This window comes from Phyllostomus hastatus, unplaced genomic scaffold (genome assembly GCF_019186645.2).
Source record: "Phyllostomus hastatus isolate PE091 unplaced genomic scaffold, TTU_PhHast_1.1 phas_contig_308, whole genome shotgun sequence".
Classification (NCBI taxonomy): Eukaryota; Metazoa; Chordata; class Mammalia; order Chiroptera; family Phyllostomidae; genus Phyllostomus; species Phyllostomus hastatus.
The window spans coordinates 745,776-767,540 of NW_025333848.1; the positions used below are offsets into that span (position 1 = coordinate 745,776).

Consider the following 21,765-nt stretch of genomic DNA (forward strand, 5'->3'; position numbering starts at 1 on the left):
ATGAATGTATCTCCTTTAATTCCTTGGTTGTCAGACTTCCACAGAGTTTGATTTTCTGGCAGTTCTGGTTTTTGTTTGTTTTTTAATTTGTTGTTGTCCTTCTTTTGGTAGTGTGAGAAAGGAAAACATGTCTACCTATGCTTCCATGATGGCTGGGAGTTCTTGGAATAAAAATGAAAAAGCCTACTTTATAATGTGTTAAGGATTACTTGAGATATATGTAATTGCTGTGGTATGGTATCTGACACATAGTAAATATTCAGTAAATGATAGTTACTTATTAGTGGCAGAAAAACATGATATTCTTCTACTGTTTATGCGTAGTACTTTTTGACGGTTGTGAAATTGAATGACTTGATTCTCTAAGACTGTTCTCCGAGAGGTACACAAGTGACAAGCCATGAAAGAACTTAGAATGATGAGTATAGATTCTAAGTTGAGCTAGGAAAAGCCCAGGAAAATTTGTTTCACTTCTTAGAATTCAAGTTTTAAAATTATATTTCTGTTACAAACACAATAGCAGTATTCAAAGCTTTTTTTTTTTAAACAAATAACTCATTTATTTCTGGTAATAATCCAATGAGATAGTTACTGTTATTGTCTTTATTTTACAAATGAGAAAATGAAATCCAAGTTTGGTTAAATGGTTTGTTCAAGATTGTAAAGCCAGTGAGTGCTGGAGCTGAGATTTAAAATCAGGTGGTCTGTCTTCAGAGCTTGGGTTATATTTATATTTCTCCTCTTTTTCTGTATACTGTACTGTACTATACTTTACTATACTATATGTAGTATACTTACTATATACTATATCAGTATACTATAAATACTCTGCTGTCTCTTGCTTTTTTCTCCCACTGTATTCTGTAGGGTATGTGATGCAGATAATCACGTATGAAAGTGAGAGTTTTCTAGTTTCTATGTTTTTAATTTATTTTTCTTATTTTATTACACTAAATAGCACCTCCAGTGTAATGTTGAATAAAACCGATGATAGTGAACATGCCTGCCTAATACGTGATCTTAAAGAGAGAGCTGCAGTTTTGTTCCAGTAAATAAACCTGATGCTTAATGTTTGTTCTTTTTTTTATGTTGAGAAATACCCTTTACCAGGGTAAATTTCTTTCTCTTACTAGTGTTTTTTTTAAGACCACATACTCATCAATAATGGTCAGTTTATTTTTAGCTATTCTAGAGGGTATGAAGTGTACCTGTTTTCATATCCCCACTCACTAATGAAGTTGAGTATCTGCATATATTTGTTTATGTATCATCACTTGTAAAACGCCTATTCAAGTCTCTTGACCATTTTGCTATTGAACTGATTATTTTATTGTACTTTTGTAAATGTTTCATTTGTGACTTGCCTTTTAACTTTCTTTTTTGTAATTAACTGTAAAAATCTCTTTGATTACAGTTTACATTTAGTATTATTTTGTATTAGTTTCAAGTGTACAGAATAGTTAGACATTCATATACTTTATAAAGTGTTTCCCTGCTATATCTAGTACTCAGCTGGCACCATGCATAGTTATTATAGTATTATTGACTATATTTTCTGTTGTACTTTACATTCTCATAACTGTTTCATAACTACCAATCTGTACTTCTCAGTCCCTTCACCTTTTTCAACTGGCCCCAAACCCTGTCTCTCCGGCAACCATCAGTCGGTGTTCTCTATGAGTCTGTTTCTGTTTTGTTTGTTCATTTATATTCTTTAGATTCTACATATAAGTGAAAGCAAATGGCATTTGTCTTTCTCTGACTGACTTATTTAACATAGCATAATACCTTCTGTTACAAATAGTGAGATTTTATTCGTTACGGTTTTGTAATGTTCCATTGTAAATGTGTAGCAAAGCTTTTTTATCCTCTTGTCTAATGATGGGCGCTTGGGTTGCTTCCATAGCTTTTGCCTTTTAACATTCTTTTTTATTTTTCAAGATTTTATTTATTTTTCTGGACCAAAGGGAAGGGAGGCAGAAAGGGAGAGAAACATCAGTGTGTGGTTGCCTCTTGCACACCCCTCACTGGGGGCCTGGCCTGCAACCCAGGCATGTACCCTGATGGGGAATTGAATCAGCAAGGCTTTGGTTTGCAGGCTGGCACTCAATCCACTGAGCCACACCAGCGAGGGCCACCTTTTAACATTCTTTAATGGTGTCTTGATAAATAGAAAAATTCATTTTTAATGTAATTTAACATCTTACTGCTTACAGTTGATTCTTTTTGTGCCTTGTATTAAAAAATCTTTACCTACTCTGAGGTCATAAAGCTACCCCTTTTGTCAGCTTTTAGAGAGTATATTGTTTTGGCACTCATGTGCATATTTATAATCTACCTGAAATTCATTTTTGTGTATGATCATAGGTAATGGTGAAATTTCATTTTCTTTCCATTTGAATATTTGGTTGTCCCAGCACCTTTTACTAAGGAGACTGACCTTTCTCCATTGCTCTTCTGTGTTGCCTTTGCAGTAAGTCAGGTTATCTGTATACACAGTAGATGGGTTTATTCAGTTCCTTGTTCTAATTGTGCCACTTTTCACCAGTACCACGCTGACTTAATTACTGTAGTTTATGACATCCAGCAGAGTAAGTGTTCTCTCACATCATTAAAAAATATCTAGCTAGTCATGTTCTGTTGCGTTTATACATTTTAGAGTCAGCTTGTCATGATCCACAAAAATACCATGTGAAATTTTGATTAGAATTGTGTTGAATTTATAGGTCATTTTGAGAAGAAATGACACATACTGTTGAACCTTTCAATATGTGAATGTGTGCATGGTCAGCCTTTGTCTCTGTCTTTCTCTCTCTACCCCATTCCTCCTTCCTTGTCTTTAATAACTGTAATGTTTTTTATAATTTTACCCCCAGAAGTCTTGTACATCTTACTAAATGCATCTTTTTTTTATCTTGATTATTTATTTATTTATTTATTTATTTTTAGAGAGGGAAGGCGGGGGGAGAGAGAGAGAGAAACATCAATGTGCGGTTGTTCTGGCCTGCAACCCAGGAATGTACCCTGGCTGGGAATCGAACCTGGGACACTTTGGCTCAATCCACTGAGCTACGCCAGCCAGGGCCTAAATGCATCTTATTCCTGTGAATTTTACATTTTTTCTGCTGTTGTAAATGACACAATTAAAATTCTTTTATTTCTAACTCATTGTTGCTGGTTCTGTTTTATACAGTGTATTGAGAGTAGCTCACTTATTTCAATAATTTGTGATAGGTTTTTTAGGATTGCGTGCTTTCAAAAAAAGTGTCATTATAAGTAATCAGAGTTTTAGATTTCCTTTCCAGTCTTTACATCTCACTTTCATTTCTTGACTGATTGCACCAAATAGGACCTCTGGGACAATGTTGGATGAGATAGTGACAGTGGGCATCCTAGTCTCATTTCTGGGCCCAGAGGAAAGCTTTTAACATTAGACCATTAAGCATATGACTGGGAGGATTTTTAAGATATCCTTTATCATATTAAGGAAATTTCTTTCTTCTCCAGGTATCCTAAAGGGTTTTTTATAATCCCAAATACTTGAATTGTATCAAATAGCATCTATACATCTATTGAATGGTCATATTCCTTTTTACTGTATTGCAAATCCAAGATTGGTATTCATAAGTTAAAGCAACTTAAAATTTTTGGAATAAATTAAACTTGCTTAATACTGTTGTTATACAGCTGGGTTTAATTTAATATTTTCTTGAAGATTTTGTTGTTTATGTTTGAGTGAAATTGGCTTGTATCTTTCCTTTCTTGAAATGTCATTGTCAGTTCCTGCTAAGTTATGTTGTCCGGTTTTATAACAGGCTAGGGAATGACTTTTATTGTTGTTCCTCTCTGTTTTCTGGAAAAAGGTGTACGTTGGTTTTATTTCTTCCTTAAATGAATGGTGGAATTTACTTTTAAAAGCCATTTTTGCCTAGACATTTCTTTGTGGAAAGATTTCAGTTAATGGTTAATTTTCTTTAGTGATTACTGGATTATTCAGATTATGCATTTTTTTTAATCCTCACCCAAGGATTTTTTTTTTTTTTTTATTATTAATGTTAGAGAGAGAGGATGGGTGAGGGAAGGAGGGAGAGATTAGAGAGAAACATCAATGGGCTGTCTCTATTTGCACCCTAACCAGCATCAGTCCCACAACCTTTTGGTGTATGGGATAATGGTCCAACCAAGTCACCCAGCTAGGGCCATATTCTGTTTTTCTTGTGGCCCTTTTCATAAATTGTATTTTTCTAGGAACTTTTGTACATTTTATCTAAGTTTATTTGTTTTTTTTTTCTAAATCAGTTTTATCAGAGATCTAACAAATTTATGTTTTCTAGGAACCAACTTTTGGCTTGTCTGGTATTTTCTATTGATGCTTGCTTTCTATTCTGTTAATTTCTGCTCTTTTAAATTTTTTTCTTTTACTTTGGGTTTTTAGATATTAATGTGATTTGATTTTCCATTGGAGTTTTAAGTTTGAGTTGGGTAGTTTTTCTGCAGCATTTATAGGGACAATCTTGTTTTAGGCCATAGAGCTTCAGACTGAGGCCAGGGTTTAGACACCTGCTCTGCTTCTAAAAACTGAGACAAGTTCACATTTCGTAATTGAGCACCTACTATGTGCCAGATGGTGCTGAGGATATAGCAGTGAACAAGATGGTCAGATTCTTAATCTCATGGTACTTTCTCGTTTCTCTATTTCCCATTTACAAAAGGGGATAATGGATGGTGTTGATGATTAAGAGTTATTATGTACTTATTATCTGCCAGGCTCTTCTTCACTAATGTAAACTTAGTTAATCCTTACCTCAACTCCATAAAGAAACTACTGTTACTATACTCATTTTACAGATGAGGAACCTGAGGCACAGAGAGGTTAAGTAATTTGCCGGAGGTTATACAATGGATAAGTGGCAGAGCTAGGATTTGAATCAAATGTGGGATCATTGTGATTCCCATGCCAGCAAGTATCTTGTGAAGATGTGCTCATATTCTGTTTTGGCCCTTGCTACCTCCTCATCATTATCCCTTGCTATTTGGGGTCTAAATGAAATATTTGAGGGAAAAATCTGAATCTCCTCCTTTCCCAGTAGTTTTCTTCATAATGTTTAGTATTTAAGGAGTTTAATGTAATCCTCCTCCTTTGTTATTTATAACTTCATAGCTTTTAGTTTATGTTCATTAATATTTATAATACATTTATTTAAAAATTATATGGTTATATAACTGTGCTTACATTTATATATTTTTATTCATATTTACTTAGAGCTGTATTCAGAAAGTTTTGATATCATGCAGTTGTGATTGCTAAAAGTTCAGTAGAACAGATTGATACAAATATTTGTCTTTACCCTGGAGCCACTGTTAAAAAAAAATTTATCCCTTTTCAAAGTGGACAGAGGGGCTCAACATTTAAAAGAAGCTTTGCCTATATTACCAAGATGCTTTGCTCCCTTTCTTCCCTCTTCTACAATAGTCTGTGGCCAGAAGACTACAATAAATGTTTATGGTTGGGTTCACTAACAGTGACTATATAATTAGAGATTTCCCTATTTACCTTCTATATAGCCTTTCTTTACCATTTCAGTAAAAATTGCTAATTTAGGGATAAAGAAAGCATAATAGGTTGGCTATATAGTATTTCAACTTTTAATTTTCAAATCACATCAGGATAATAATAAGGAAAAAACTTAATAAAAACAAGTTTTTATGCTACATTAGCAAAATAGAAGTGAGCTCTTAGGCATCAAATTAAATAAACCAGATGTGTTTGATTGGAGGTTGAGGACAGAAGGGCTCTCTCAAGTCGTATTGCTAGAAACTAACAGTTATCATTTGCCAGCAATCTATCCCATTCACCATCGTCAACTTAGAGTAATGGAAAGCCGCTAATAATTATTAAGGTCTTAACATGTATCAATCATTTGTTATTAAGCACTTTACATGCATATCCCACCTTCCATCCTCTTCCTCAAAACCCCTCAAGTGGGGCTAGGATTTTGTCCTGAGTTTCAGAGTATCTTAAGGTAGGTGCTCAGCAAATATTTTTGAATGGATGAGTCCCTTGAGAGTATTTTGTCTTTTTGTTTATCAATTTCATGAAGTATTTCTCTTGAGCCAGTTTCTTTTTTTACCATCTTAGAAATGCTATAAAGAATGTACTCAAACACGTAGAGCTTGAATGTCAGTCAGCATTTGTGAAATCTAAGGAGGTGAATTATAGCTAGTGGCATTAGCATTCTCTGAATTTTATGTATCTTAACCTCCTTTTGCTAATTATTGTGGTAGAGTTGATATCTTGACCTCAGATTTATATAATTATTATAATTATAATATAATTATTATATTGTTTGAAGACACAGAAAAATGCCTTAAAATGGAGTTATGATTGCTTTACTTGTTTGCATGCTTTCTATTTCCCCCACTTTCTCCTCTTCTATTTTTTAAAGAAATTATATTCAGTTTATCTGAACTAAAAAAAACTATTCACTCATTCGTTCTCTTTTTTTAGAACACATGACTATCAGCTGCAGTAAGGCAATCCTCAATGATAATGAGGCACACAGTTATAGATAGTAGTCTTCCTTTTGTTTCTTTCTGTTCCACTGATGAGGGTCTGGGAAAATAATTTTTTTGGTTCTTCATTGATGCAGACCCCGGCTCCTGGAGTCCGCCACATTGTGGAAGAGATACGAGAAATTCATTCAGACTACCGAGTCCTGTGGAGGAAAAGGGACAGCATGGCTTTTCTCTCAAGAGGAGAAAAAGTCTCAGCCCTTGCCGTGATAGGCCTTTATTTCTTTTCTGGGCCCATTACATGCTGGTCCTCATTTGCTATGCACAGGTTTGCTTTAGGTGGTTGCCTTTTACAGAAAACAAAGGAGATAATGCTATTAATCACATCAGAGGAGAAGAGTATTTGCAAATGCAAAGGGAAAAGTGGTTGAACCAGTTACACTCCATACTGGGGAGGTTTAGCACAGACTTTAGGGAGTTACTTTAAAGATATACAGTAAATGTTTGCTGCCTCAATTCAGGGTGAAGGAGTTTTAGCAAAAGCAAGTCTCAAAGCAGCCTAGGTACATTACAGGCCTGATTCCCCATGGGAGAACCTATCTGTGAGCATGGGGCCTGTGGGAGCTGGGCCCACGACATGCAGAATGGTCTCCTGTACTTCATCATTCCCAAAAGAACTTAACTTTTAAGAAAAAAATTCTATCTCTGCTTAGGATTAATAGCTAGATAAGACTTGGAAACAAATCGGAGGGGAACAGGGTTACTGTGTATATTAAAGAAGGATATTTTGATAGGAAATACAAAATATGTCTTGTTAGAAATCTAAGTAGATGGGAAAGGTAGATGCTTATAAGAATGGATTCATAAACAGTGGCATTTGCTAAGAGTGCTCAAGAGATCAGTACAGTCAAAAGAGTTGTCACTTTGCTTGTTTTGGCTCACATTCTTCTGTACCCGCTCTTCTTTCCAGCCTTGGATCATCTTCTGTTGGCCTAGAATAACAAAGCATGTGTTTCTGTTGCTGGTAGCATTGGATTTCTTTCCATCCTCAGTAGTACCTCAATAGTACAGAGTGCAGATCTGAATGCACTTTGTATAAAGTACTCCCATGTTCCTGTTTCCTGGTGCAGCAGATAAGTGGTCCTCACTGGTGGTATGGCCCAAGTCTGGAATAGTTCCATTGCTTTCTTTTATCCCACTTCTTTTAAAAAGCAAGAGCTGTCTCCAATTTAGGAAAATGAGAAAATAATGTAATGGTTGAAATTTTTTCTTGACAGTTGATAGTATCTCTTTTCCTGATCACTCAAGCCTTTCTTAAAACAACCTTTTTGTTACCTCTGTTTTATTTAATGAGATTGATCATTCTCCCCTGACTTCTCTTACCTTTCCCAATAGTACTCAGCACTAGAATTCCCTAGTTTTTTGACTACTTTTTTCCTCAGGTTTTTGTTTCGTTAATGAGATTCACAAAATCTTGGTTCTAGATTTCTCTGTTAATTCCTTTAGTTTTTCAGCCTATATATATCCTGATATCTTTAGCTATTACATCTTGGGCTGATTCCCACAACTAAATAAACACACTCAAAACTACCAATATGAATTATATACACATATATGTAATAGTTCTACTTTGATGTCCTCGAGTTACCACCAAAGTCTTTTATATTTTGATCCAAAGTCATCATCTTCTGTCCTAAACTGGCTTCCCTTTTCAACTTTCCCATTCTTTATGTCTTAGTATCAGACTTTTCACTCTTCCAGTCTGTTCACTTGGATTTTTTCCTATTAAAAAAATATTCTTTAGATTTTTTTTTTGAGTGACTATTGAGGCAGTTCAGTGCTGAAGCCTAAGAAATGAGAGTAAGTGTAGGATTGCAGAAGTCTGCTGCTGCTGATCTTAAGATGCCTGTAGTGGCGGCAGCACAGTGAATGATTGTGAGAAGCCTGAAGCCACTAGTAGAACCTCACATCTGCTCATGACCTTGTATCTACCTATAGCTGCCTCTGGAGAAAAATGACTTCTACTTCTCTTTCACCTTTAAAATGTTATATAATTATCTCTGGTTGATGGATTGTCAGCATGGAATTCTGCTGGCAAGGGGGCCCCTGTATGGCAGGGGCTAGGAACACTTCCCATAGGACGGTATAAAATATCAACAGACAGTATTCAGCACACACCCTCAGTTATCTTAATCAGAACAGTTATGTAAAGTCTTCAGCTCAGAATTTGTGGAGCAACTCCACTTTGTGAGATCAGAGCCATGGAGGAACCATGAGAAGACAGAGTTAATAGCAAAGCAAGGGGTCCCTCCGGAGCAAGGGAGGGAAAGCAGTCGAGCTGAGGCCAGTTCTCAGCTCAGACCAGTTCCCATCAGGGTTGTTCTGTGCAGGGCTTTTAAAGAAACACCCTACTCCCCCCCCCCCCCCCGCCCCCAACCACCCTTGCACTGTGGGAAAGTAGTCTTGTAATTGGTTACTTTGAACTCTTCTACTTTCTTCCTTCTCTTCTTGGGTGTTTCTATCCCACACCTCTCGAGTTTCTGGAACTATCCTATCCCTGACTGATTACTTGGGTGCTGTCCCACCCTGGTCTGTTTGTTCCGATATCCTGTCTTGCTGGCTGGGTGCCTCTGTGCAAGGTCAGACCAGACTGTCATACTTCTGAGTATTTACCTGAAGGAAATTAAATCACTACTTTGAAGATATGTCTGCACCCCCATTGCAGCATTATTTACAATAGCTAAGACATGGAAATAAACTAAGTTTAAATGGGTGGGTAGATAAAGAACATGTGGTGTGTATATATAATGGAATATTATCTAGCCATAGAAAAGAAGGAAATCCTGCCGTTTGTGACACCATGGATAGACTTCAAGAGTCATATAGAGAAAGACAAATATTGTGTGATCTCACTAATATGCAGAACCAAAGTCCGTGATACAGAGAACAGTTTGATGGTGGCCAGAGGCAGGTGATGGGGGGATGGGATGGGATGGGATGGTGTGGGGGCAATGGGCGAACTTTTGAGATACAGACTTCCAGTTAGAAGATAAATAGGTCCTGTGGATGAAATGTATAGCATGGTTACTGTAGTTAACAGTAGTAGTGTATTGTATATTTAAAAGTTGCCAAGAGAATAAATCTTAAAAGTTCTCATCAAAAGAAAAAAGTTGTTAACTATGTGAGGTGCCAGATGTCAACTAAATGTATTGTGGTGATAATTTCACAGTGTATACAAATATTGAATCATTATGTTGTACACCTAAAACCAATACATTGTATGTCAATTATATCTTAAAGGTTTGTGGCTTCACACATTTGGCACCTTCACCTTAACCTGACCAACCTTATCTTTTTATACATTATACAAAATATAAGTTACAATTTGAGGCAGCCATTGCTCTTACTGCTCTTTTTGCCCTATGACTGCTGCTGTGCCCATACTTTTGAAGTGTCATTTCTCTTTGCTTTAAACAAACACATATCTCAAGGCTTATGCTCTAACTCAGATGTTACCTTTCACCAATTTCTCCTGTATTAGAATTTCTACCATGTTTAAAAGCTAATACCATAAAAATGAATACTTGAGTTTCTCCCACTAGAATGAATGCTTCTTGAGTGCAACTACCTGTTAACATAAAAATTCTCAGGACCTAGCAACTGAAGAGAGAGACTGACAACTATAGTATTACACTGAGTTTATTAAGGGAACTTACCTATATGAAGCATGTCATAGCAGGCACTGTAGGGTTATATAGGACAGGGCAGGATGGATAGGGGTACTGGGGTGTGACCTGCCTCAGATAAGGGGAAATGCCTTATATACTTGACCTGGGGAGGGCAAGGGTCTGTTGCAGGAACCAGCATGCCTGGGGCACAGGGGAAAGGTTGGATAATCTGTGGGGGAGGGTGGTTATGGGAACAGTCTCTGTTCTTGGTTGGATCTAGCACAGGTTTCTGACAGACAGCTGTCATGTTATAGAATAGTTTCTCCTCCACAGGACAGTAAGTACCTTGTCTGCCTTATTTACCAGTCTATTCCGAATTTTTAAAAGATTTTACTTATTTTTAGAGATAGGGAGGGGAGGGATAAAGAGAGAAATTCTCATCTATGTGTGAGAGATACATTGATCAGTTGCTTCTTGCTCGCTCCCAACTAGGGACCTGGCCCGCAACCCAGGCATGTGCTATGACCGGGAATCAAACCAGAGACATTTTGATTTGCAGGTTCTCAGGCCATCGCTCAGTCTACTTAGCCACACCAGCCGGAGCTCTATTCCCAATTTTTAGAAAAGCATCTGATGCATAGTAATTACTTACTAGCTGTTGGATGGATCATATGGCATATTTATAAAATATAATTCCATTCAGCCCCCTAAAAAAGGAAATAGAGCTATATATGCACTGACATAGAAAGATATGGTATAATTTTAAGTAATGAGAGAAAGTGACATAGAATAATATAAACACTTTATTCTAAAAATTATATATTATTCTATGCTAAGATTAACAGTGGGGAAAATACATACCATTAACATGAAGTACCTATAATGTTGGTGGGAAGTGAATATGTTATACACAAGGGTGGGCAAAAGTAGATTTAGAGGGTTTTATTTGGAAAATAGCACCATAATTAATAAATACACAATAAACATTTTGTATACTAGCAACTGTAAAGTTATTTTTGCCCACTGCTGTATTTTTGTGTTTCAAAAGTATAAACAAATAAATGAACTATTTTAAAATGAAAATAGTTTGGCCCTGGCTGGTGTAGCTCAGTGGATTGAGTATGGGTGGTAAACCTAAGGGCGCTGGTTCAATTCCCAACTACAGCACATGCCTGGGTTGTGGGCCAGGTCTGCAGTGGGTGCCACATGAGAGGCAACTACATATTGCTGTTTTCCCCCCTCTTTTTCTCCCTCCTTTTCCCTCTGTAAAAATAAATAAACAAAACCTTTAAAAAGTGAAAATAGTTCTTTTTTTTTAAATTTGGGACTTCTTTAAATAGAGTAGATTAGATAAAATTTAAGAAACTTCTCTCTTTAAAATATTTTTTATTATAAAAGCATATGTGCTCACTTTAAAAAGAATATAATACAGAGAATTACATGGAGCACAGTGTTAAAGTTCCCTGTTCTGTCTTCTGCTTCCTGCTTCGCCATCTACTCATACTCGGAGAAAAACATATCATTTATCCTTTCATATATTTTCTATGCATATGGAAATAGATAAAATCATTCCCAGATTTAGCTTTTTTTTTTAAATTCAACATCTGAACATTTTTCCATTTCTGGTTATGACATTCATTTTAATGGCTGTGTTGTATTTCTTTATAATGATATGTACAATTATTTATTTAACCAGTATAGAAGTTTTTCTTATTAAATTTTCTTTCTTTTTACAAAGAAATACAATTTAAGGAGGGATGTCTCTTTGTCTCAATGAAATGTTAATAACTTAGTATGTTTAATTTTGTGACTGAAGCTATGGTATATTTCTGTTCCTCTCTTTTATTATATGTTTAATTTTAATGGTTTTGGTTTCGCCTTTGCATGTTTCAGGTCTTAGGATCAATGGAGAACTAATTACTGCCTACCCCCAGGTGGTGGTAGTGAGAGTACCAACCCCTTGGGTACAAAGTGATAGCGACATCACTGTTTTGCGCCACCTAGAGAAGATGGGATGCCGGTTGATGAACCGACCTCAAGCCATCCTGAACTGTGTGAATAAGTTCTGGACGTTTCAAGAGTTGGCTGGCCATGGTGTTCCTCTGCCAGATACTTTCTCTTATGGTTTGTTCACTTATATGAATTTGTAGCCTAAGTGTTAGAAAACTGATAATATTGAATGCCATACTAAACTGATAGGGTTGTGTGATATAAGGAAATTTGTGAACATGAACGCACTTCTTATAGAAGTAACTTTGTGTATTAACAAACTGGGCAGAATTGTGAGTCATGTCTTAAGATTGGTTCCATGCTATGAGTAGAACAAACTTAGCAAGCTTTTCCTATAAAGGGTCAAATAGTAAATTTTTAGATTTTCCAGGCTCTACATTCTTTCTTATGACAATCAGTAATGCTGTTGTAGTGTGAAAGTTGCTATAGAACATGCTTGAACAAATGAGTATAGCTGTGTTCCAATAAAACTTTATTACAAAAAAAGGCAGTGGGCCAAATCTGTCCCACAGGCCCTAGTGTGCCAGCCCTTGTGGTAAAAAATAATAGAACTTGATGATACCTCTTTTAATTTCTGTTAATGTGTATTGCCATTTTCATGATAATTCTTCATAAATATATTTTTATTAAGAAAATGGCAGTATACTAGGTATGCTTTATCTGTGGTGAAGGATCTTTTTTTAAGACCAATCTGCTGTGTATCAATATTCTTATTAAGCACAATGAAAATATCACAGCAATGCCAAATTGCTGTAAAAGCTGCTAGTGCTTACTCTTGTTATATTTATCTGTTTACCTATCAGAAGCAAAGAAGTCAGAAATGGGCACAGGTTACTAGAGCACACTGTGAGTAGCACTGCTATAAACAGCGTTTATAGATTTTCTGTCTTTTAAGGTTTCTAGTTTTGAAAGGATAAGATGTACTATATAAATCAGTGTAGTTTTTCATAAAGGTATTCTCCGAATAAATGTTCAGTAGAATGCTTGGAGGGTTAATCGGGCTGTAAAAAGTAATCCCTGTCTTCTTTTTAAAAATATTTTAAAGAAAGAAGGGAAATCTTCAAGTTTGTATGGTATGTGAGACAGCTGCTCTTTTTAGGAATTGTGCAAGAAGAGACAATATGAATAGTTAGAGAATTCTGTTTTCCTGATGCTTATTTCATGGCTCTGTAGTTCTGGTTTTAAGAAAATGGAAAGGAGGAAAGGGTTAACCAAATTAAATATTACCTGTGCTCTGATATTGAAGGTTCAAATTAAGATCATCTTAATTTCTGTAAGCTGCAAATTTATGATATTGGTTTATGAACTCTGTCCTGGTTTAGTTTTTCTATATCATTGGGTTAATATTTTTTTACCACTACAATCCATTTTTTTTGCACTAACCTTGCTGCTGTATCATGTGTCCCTAGGCAGTAAAAACAGTAAGAAGCAAGACTTAGCACACTGGTACTGAGTAGCTCAGTGTAGAAGGAACTCTGGTTAATAATAGAGATAAGAAAATTAATTCGTGTGTTAGAGAATGTGTATACATGCGTGCAGCATCTTCAACCTTGGATGAGTCTTCCCAATTGACTCATCATTTTGTTTCTTAATCTAAACAGGGAGTTGAATATACTAAAGTAGATCTTGAGGCTTCTATTAATTTTAGAGTGGAAAAAGAAGGGATAAAAGTATGAAAAATGGTACAGAATTAGGAAACATTGTTTTAGCTGAAGTATACTTAATTTCTTTAGGTTGGATATTAGAATATTTGTAGTTTAAGATTGCTTTTTTCCATTTTAAAAGGCATGGTTGTTTTAAACCAGGGGTGTCAAAACTCATTTTCACCAGGGGTCACATCAGCCTCACGGTTGCCTTCAAAGAGCCGAATGTAATTTCAACTCCTTAACAGTTAAGGAGTAGTTACATTTATACAGTCCTAAAATTATTTCAGTAACTGTAAGGCTGATGTGGCCCCCAGTGAAAATGAGTTTGACACCCTGTTTTAAACTGATACTTAACTGTTTTTTCAATTTTTATTATTACTTTCTCTAATAAAAACAAAATTTAATCATCAGTTTCTTAATCTCCTACTGCCCTTTCGTTGCTGACATTAGTGTAGATAAAATCTGTCACAAACCACCTTTGTTGCTGCTGTTTTTAAATTTCTTTTTTGCTCAAACCAGGTGGCCATGAAAATTTTTCTAAAATGATTGATGAAGCAGAAGTACTGGAGTTCCCGATGGTAGTGAAGAATACACGGGGTCATCGAGGTGTGTATGAGTTGTTGCTGTGTTGCTATGGTATATAATTTTGAAATTTACTTTTAAGAATTAATATGGGTAATTATACAATATAGATTTTTTTCTTAATCAGATCAAAGCAATTACTGCTTTGTATTTCCTCATGGTTATTGATTAAACAGTAGGCTTGTCAATTGAAATTTATAGGTTTTGGAGCAGGGCTTCTAAAGAAAAATTAGAGGGAAGTTGGTGCATGGTACCTTAAACTTACAGAATGCTGCTGTGAGTTGTTCAGTTTGGCTAGAAGCTATTTCTTCCGTTTAGTGATTATACTAGAAATTTTAAGATGCATACTTAATTTAGACTGAGTCCCAAGTTAATAAATACCTTTTCAGCAACGCAAGAACCTTATATCACTGACTCCAATCATTCCCTCTCCCAATTTGTATAGTTCAAAAACTTAAGTATAAGGCAAAAATATACAGCTTTAGAAGACAGTGTATGAAAGTTTTTAACTGACTTCAGATTAAGGAACGATTTCTTAAGGCATAAGATGCTCCACAAAATCCAAGTATTTCACAGGGTTTAGTGTTGTGACGGGGATGGCTGTATCAGGGTCAACTGGGACTCCCCACTGCATTGCTTATATTTGGCTTTACCAGTATGGGAGCCAGAAAGTGTCAGGGCTTCTACAGTGAGTGCTCCGATGACCACAGAAGCAGCATAAGCTTTCTTGACCTAGCTTCAGAAGTCACATAGAATCACTTCTGTATTCTGTTGGTTGAAATAATCATAAGCCTTCCTTGATTCAAAGGCATGGGACCTAGATTCCCCCTCTTCTTGATGGAAAGAATGTCAAAGGATTTATAACTATTAAAAACAGCCATTTCTGTTGGCGCAAAGGTTTATAAATAAAGCAATGGAACAGACTAGAGAATTTAGAAATAAGGCTTAGGTATGCGATGATGTACTGCTGTTTTTACTATACAGGGTGGGCAAAAGTAGGTTTACAGTTGTAAGTACATGAAATATGAGTTAATAAAGCTCTTGTAATAATCATAACCTGAATGTCTTTTTCCATATGAACAACTGTGAACCTACTCTGCCCACCCCTCCACAGAAATGACGTTTATTAATATATTGTTCAAATTAATGATATGTTTTAACTTAGAGGGAAATGTTTGCTAACAAGCAAGTCTGGTATTACTGGCTAATCTGGAGGTGTACAAATTTTAGATCCCTACCTCACAACATAAACTGAAATTAATTCTATATTACTGTAAGAGTTTGGAGATTGAGAGACTCAGTGATGGCGACTTTAACTTTTTTACATACAGTCTTAACTATATTACTTTGGTTAAAAAGTGGTTGAATCTGAAAGAGCAGATTGGGACACAAGAAGGTGGAGGCAATAGATAGCAGCTTACCCACATATTGATGACTTACACATACTTTTTATTCTCTTTCAATCACAGGCAAAGCTGTTTTCTTAGCTCGAGATAAGCACCATTTGGCGGATCTGAGCCATCTTATTCGCCACGAAGCTCCATACCTGTTCCAGAAGTATGTGAAGGAGTCTCATGGACGGGATGTGCGTGTCATTGTTGTGGGAGGCCGTGTGGTTGGCACCATGTTACGTTGTTCCACAGATGGGAGGATGCAAAGCAACTGTTCACTAGGTAAAAAGGATTCAGGTGTTTTTCTAGTATATTAGGTAATATTGCAACTTGTCCAATGAGTATTTGTATATAGCTACAGGTTTTTACTCAATAAGTTAAAAAAACACTATCTTTCACATGTAAATGTGATAGACTTATCAATATAATTAATATACTTTTGAGGGTTTTTTTAAGTAATGAAATTGGATTTCTCTGAATTATGAATTTACTTTCACCCAAGCTCAATTCACATGTGTATGAAATGTCTTACTAAAGATTCTCTCTTTGTTGATATACTTATTTTGTGTATAATTGGAGTTCATTTAAGGTAGATGTATTGTAACTCACTTTATCCATTAGTCCAAAAAAGATTGCTGATTTTGGTTTAATGTAAATGGGTGTTTTCTGAGATCCCTTGTTGTTGCAGTGCCTCAGAGCTTAGCCTGGGTTTTTTCTTCTCTGTTATTTCACTTTCTTAGTAATTTTACCTAGCTCATGGCTTTAAATACTATCTATATGTTATTTTCAGATTTATCTCTCCAGTTTAGGCTTTCTCCATGAACTCCATGCACATGTAAATAACTGCCTACTCAAGATCTCCATGTCGATGTCCAATAGACATTTTAGTTTAACATGTCTAAAAATGAACTGCTGATCTAACTCCCCCTCCCAATGTGCTCCAACCCATAGTTTTGCCCTTCTCATTTAATGGCAGTTCTACCTTTCCAGTTTAGACCAATATCCTTAGAGTTATCCTTGATCCTTCCCTGTTCCCTTTTCCTATTTTCCAAATGCATATTTGGTTGTTCCAGCAGTGTTTAATAAATAGTCTATTTATTACAGATTTGTAATGCCACCTTTTTTAAAATGGTATTTCTAATTTTATTGTGAAGCTATCTTTTTAATGTATTGAATTTCTATGTATGTATTGGTTTGTTTAAGGGCCCTCTTGTCTGTTGTACTATTTTTTCCCTGTGTGAATATCAATCTTAATTCCTCTGGTGTTATGCCTAGATATCTGATAGAGCAAGAGCCCTTTATCTTGTTCTCCAGAATTGAGTACCCTCATTATTCCATCCCCAGAGAGGTCTTTTTATGATGAGTATTCTCCCATATACAGTACTAACTGTTGTAGCAGTATTTTGTTATATAGCAGTGAACAAAACAGACAAAAATCCCTGCTTTCACAGACTTTATGTTATAGTGTTTTGCTGAAATCATTTAGTAGTTTTAGTCCCAATCTATATTGGAATTTCACTTATGTTTCAGGAATTCTTAAATAACACTCAGATGATCTATTCCTAGGTAGTCTTTCTAACTCCATTTAGAGTTTATTATACCTGTATGGCAAGAATCATTACCACTGTTTACTCCTCATCTTCATCTTTCCATGTATTGAGGTCCCTCTTCTTAGTCATTTGCTGTTTTGTTAGTATTTTTTCTTGATCATTTTCTCAAAATGGGGGTGTGTGAGGGATAGGTATCCTCATATATCTTTCTTTCTGAATGGAGAATAATGTATTGGCTAGATTGGATTTTTACATTTTAAGACTCAAGCTTCAGTTCTGCTCTATAGGTTACATTGTTGCAATTGAATGTCCAAATGTACTTTAATGTATTTTTTGGTAGGTGATTTATTCTTTGTAAGTCTTGCCTTTTATTTTATTTTTTTAACTGAGATATTTTTCAGGGTATTTTTAGATATGTGTCTTTTCTCAATTAGTCCAACCTGGATTTTAGTAAACTGTTTCTATCAGCCAGCTCAGTTTTTTTAGTCTCTGGCAAATCTCTTTTTTAGTTATTACCTCTCCTCTTTCATTTTGCTTCTGTCCTTCTGGAGTAGTTTTTTTTGAAGTCAGTCCTCCATATTTATCTTTCTTTTGTGGTTTTACTTCAGGTTTTTTTGTATATGTTTTGAAATATTTCTTACACTTGTTTTCCAAGTTATGACTCCCAAAAGTGACTGAACTTTCCTTCAGTTCTATTAAAAGTTTTCCATTGGGTAATTGCACTTTTGTTTCAGCTTTGGAAAGTCTTTTTGTGCTGACCTTGAACCTCCTTAAAATGCTGTTATTTCTTTCAAGTTGTAAATGACTTGTTACGTCTGTGGTGATGTCACATCATGGCTCTGCTCTGGTTATTTGGAATATGCCAGATAGCATCAGTCCTACAGATGCTGAGAAGCAGTCATTTAATTCATGGGCTAGTGTGCCAGACTCCTACTGAGTTACTTAAAAGAAGCCTTCCTGTTTCCTGGACTCCTCCTCCCTCCTCTTCCAGCTTCAGTAGTAGGGAGGACTCAGCTCACCTATGCAGTTACTTTTTGGTCTCTTTGGAGTCAGAGACATTAGTCATATTCATATAATGCTGATGTCAGTTTTCTTCCTCTAGATACACAGAGCTCCTCAAGCCAAGCTCGCCTCAAAATTCTTTACTTTCCAGTCCTTATCTGGACTTATCAGTCCTTATCTGGACTATCTTTAGAGCTTCCTGAAGCTAGTCTCCAATTGAGGTCTAGTTCTAATTCCATTCCCTCAGATACCAGCAAATCTCAAGACTGCCTACATTCAGTCATCTCCCTTAAGCCCCCCAGAGTCCTTTTGTCTGAGGAATGGCAGATAGACGGGAGTGGGGACCATAGAAGAAGAGAGCCATGCTCAGGTCCCCTTGTTCCCAGATTCTCCCCTATCCTATTCTCTATCCATATTTTGCATCTCTTATTTTTGTCATAATTGTATTTATGCAAAGTTCCTTCTATTTGGTCTGTATTATTTCAAGTAAGGTAGGCTTCAGTGAAAATTAAATGTCTTTTTCAGAATAAATAGCATATTGAAAAAGTACAAGCTCATGAATTCTCTGAGAAACTGGCTTGAAAGGTGATCTCCTAATGAAGGAAACTTAGACTTTGAAGTCCCAAATTTAGCATGGGTGGTTCAGTGGTGGAAACCATGCCTGCCAAAGCTCAGCTTTACACTAGAATAGCACCTTTGTCTTCACTACTGATTTATAAGAAAGGGTTAGCCTTAGAGGCCAACTTTAGTTTTATTCTAGAAATTTATCATTTTGGTAACTTCTTATTTTGTTTCTTTTTTGCCAGGTGGTGTGGGGATGATGTGCTCATTGAGTGAACAAGGGAAGCAGCTAGCTATCCAGGTGTCTAATATCCTGGGGATGGATGTGTGTGGCATTGACCTGTTGATGAAAGATGACGGCTCCTTCTGTGTCTGCGAGGCCAATGCAAATGTAGGTTTCATCGCCTTTGATAAGGCTTGTAATCTAGATGTAGCTGGTATCATAGCGGACTATGCCGCCTCCCTTCTGCCCTCTGGCCGGCTCACCCGGCGTATGTCCCTGCTCTCTGTGGTGTCCACGGCCAGTGAGACTAGTGAGCCGGAGCTGGGTGCCCCAGCCAGCACTGCTGTTGACAACATGAGCGCAAGTTCCAGCTCTGTTGACAGCGACCCTGAAAGCACCGAGCGAGAACTGCTCACCAAGCTCCCAGGGGGCCTATTCAACATGAACCAGCTGCTAGCCAATGAAATTGAACTCCTGGTGGAGTGACTCCACTGGTAAATAATTAACCAACAAAACCCTTGTAAAACTTTCTTTTTCTTTTTTTTCTTTATTATTTTTAACCAACTTGCAATGCTGTTCATGGAATATGCTCAGGAAGATGAGACAAAAATGAGTACGATTAGTTAGAAAGGAAGAAGAGGGAGATAGACAAGACTTCTGCTGTTAAGATGTTATTGACTTTCATTTAAAATTATACATAGAGGCTAGGCACAAGAGGTGAGCTACAGAGAAATGTCAGGTTCTCATAGTTACCCTTTATTTACTCAAAAATGTGTGTGTTCTCAGGCCATAATGAACATACAGAATTTTTTCATGGTTCCTTGCTTTTGTTTTTGTCCAGTTGGTAGAAATTTCAGAATAGCATAACTTCACATTGTGTGGCAAAGATTTATAATGGGGTAAGGAAAACATCTATCTAAATTATAGAATTTTTTATACAAATCTGAAAATTCTGCCTTTAACGTATTAACTAGCAGCTTTATATACATAGTTTATGAAGTCTTGAGGGGCTCTTACTGGGATTTATTATTTCTGTTTTTAGTTTTTCATTTAATTTGGGTGGGAGGGCATTGTGAATATGACCCAATAAAGGTTTTTTTTTTAATGACAAAAGTGGCATGTTTGCATGATGAAAGGGAAATGAACAGTATTGCAATGTCTGGTACACAGAATAACATTTACTCCAATGTAGATAAAATTACACTAGTTTAAAATATGTGCATTGACTTGTATTTGTTAGTGTTTTGGTCTTTTTTGAAAAATATATGCTCTGTTAATGTTGCATTTTTTTTAAACATGCTAGTCTAACATTCCCGGATCTATGCCTGCATCTTTAACAATGGCCAAAGTGAAGAAAATGCTACCCTTTTTTGTTAACAAGAAACTGACTTGAAATGTACAGTTAAAGCCCTTTTTTTTTTCTTTCCCTAATTTTATTTTGGTGGTTGGGCATTTAGAGAATAAGGACAAGGGAAAATATTTTTCAGGGGCAAATCAATGGCCTTTGAGTTCTTAAGCATAAGCTGCAGTGATTTCTAATCCCAACATTATATATTTTCATTTTTCACATAATAGGGAGTATATATGTGTATGTGTGTGCACGCAAGCATGTGTATGTGTTCTGCTTTTTTTGTTTATACCAACCAATCAAAAAGGATAGATTTTAGAAAATGGAGCATGATGGGATACACATTTTTTTTTTATTTAAAAAAAACAGATTCATTGCTTTTATAACTATTCTCCATTGGGGTAGAGGTATTCACCTGAAGACATAAGGAAAATAGATGCTTCTTAGGCCTTTTTTGTGTGTATGTTTGATTTTTTTTCTGTTTCTAGACTGTTCATTGTATGATTTATTCAAGCCCACATGCTTTTCTTCAGTGCTTCTGGCCGTGTGTTTTCTCCTATTACACACAGGTTTTAGGGTGGGTTAGGCTGGGCATTTTTGTTTGGGGACTTAGCAATATTGAGTCTCTTATAGCCCTACTCTGAAGCCCTCAGTATTCTCCACCATTTATATTCCTTTACTTTGTGGATTTATAAAAGCCCAAAACTGCACATAAGATGAGCCTTTACAGCATGGTTAAAACGATCCCAGTGATGGGTTAGAAGGTGTATTAAGAAATGGAGATGCTCCAGAGCGCAACGTAATTTTTTTTTTTTTAAACAGCAAGTTTCATCTCCCTACAATCCTCTGAAGCTTTTACCCAAGTCCTTTCTAGCCTCTCCAGTGCTTTTTTTCCTTCAGATGGACCTTAAACTTAATTTCTTGGACACTGCTAGAGAGACTTCGAGGCAATAATAAAAGCTCAGTATTAACCAACTCTAACAGAGGTTTGATCATGCTTACTTGTACAGTTTTCCCCCTGTTTTAAAGGAATGTAATAAAATTTGTTTTTCCCCATAGAATTAAATAATATTAAATTGAGTGAAAGGTTGATTGTTGACAATTAGAATAGTACTTCTGTGCAGTGTTTCATTTCAACTGAGAAAAAGATACATGAGAGGAGTTTCTGATTTATTTTAGGATATTTTAATCTCATTTAAAAGAATTTGACTTGCACAGGGTTATTGTGGGATTTGCATACATAAGTACCTGTTGACTCATTAATAGAAAGA

The 21,765-nt window shown here is 36.0% G+C and overlaps 1 protein-coding gene across 9 annotated transcripts in view; it reads left to right on the top strand.

Moving 5' to 3' along the window:
* The window catches only part of RIMKLB (ribosomal modification protein rimK like family member B), a 118,508-nt gene extending 96,956 nt beyond the window's left edge, over positions 1–21,552 (top strand). For all 9 annotated transcript variants that reach the window (XM_045839649.1, XM_045839650.1, XM_045839651.1 and 6 more), the window contains 4 exons: positions 12,075–12,305; positions 14,357–14,443; positions 15,889–16,092; positions 19,169–21,552. In XM_045839649.1, coding sequence (XP_045695605.1) covers positions 12,075–12,305; positions 14,357–14,443; positions 15,889–16,092; positions 19,169–19,632 — 986 coding nt within the window. In that variant the 3' untranslated portion in view covers positions 19,633–21,552. The remainder of the gene's footprint in view (positions 1–12,074; positions 12,306–14,356; positions 14,444–15,888; positions 16,093–19,168) is intronic.
* The last annotated feature ends 213 nt before the right edge of the window (positions 21,553–21,765 follow it).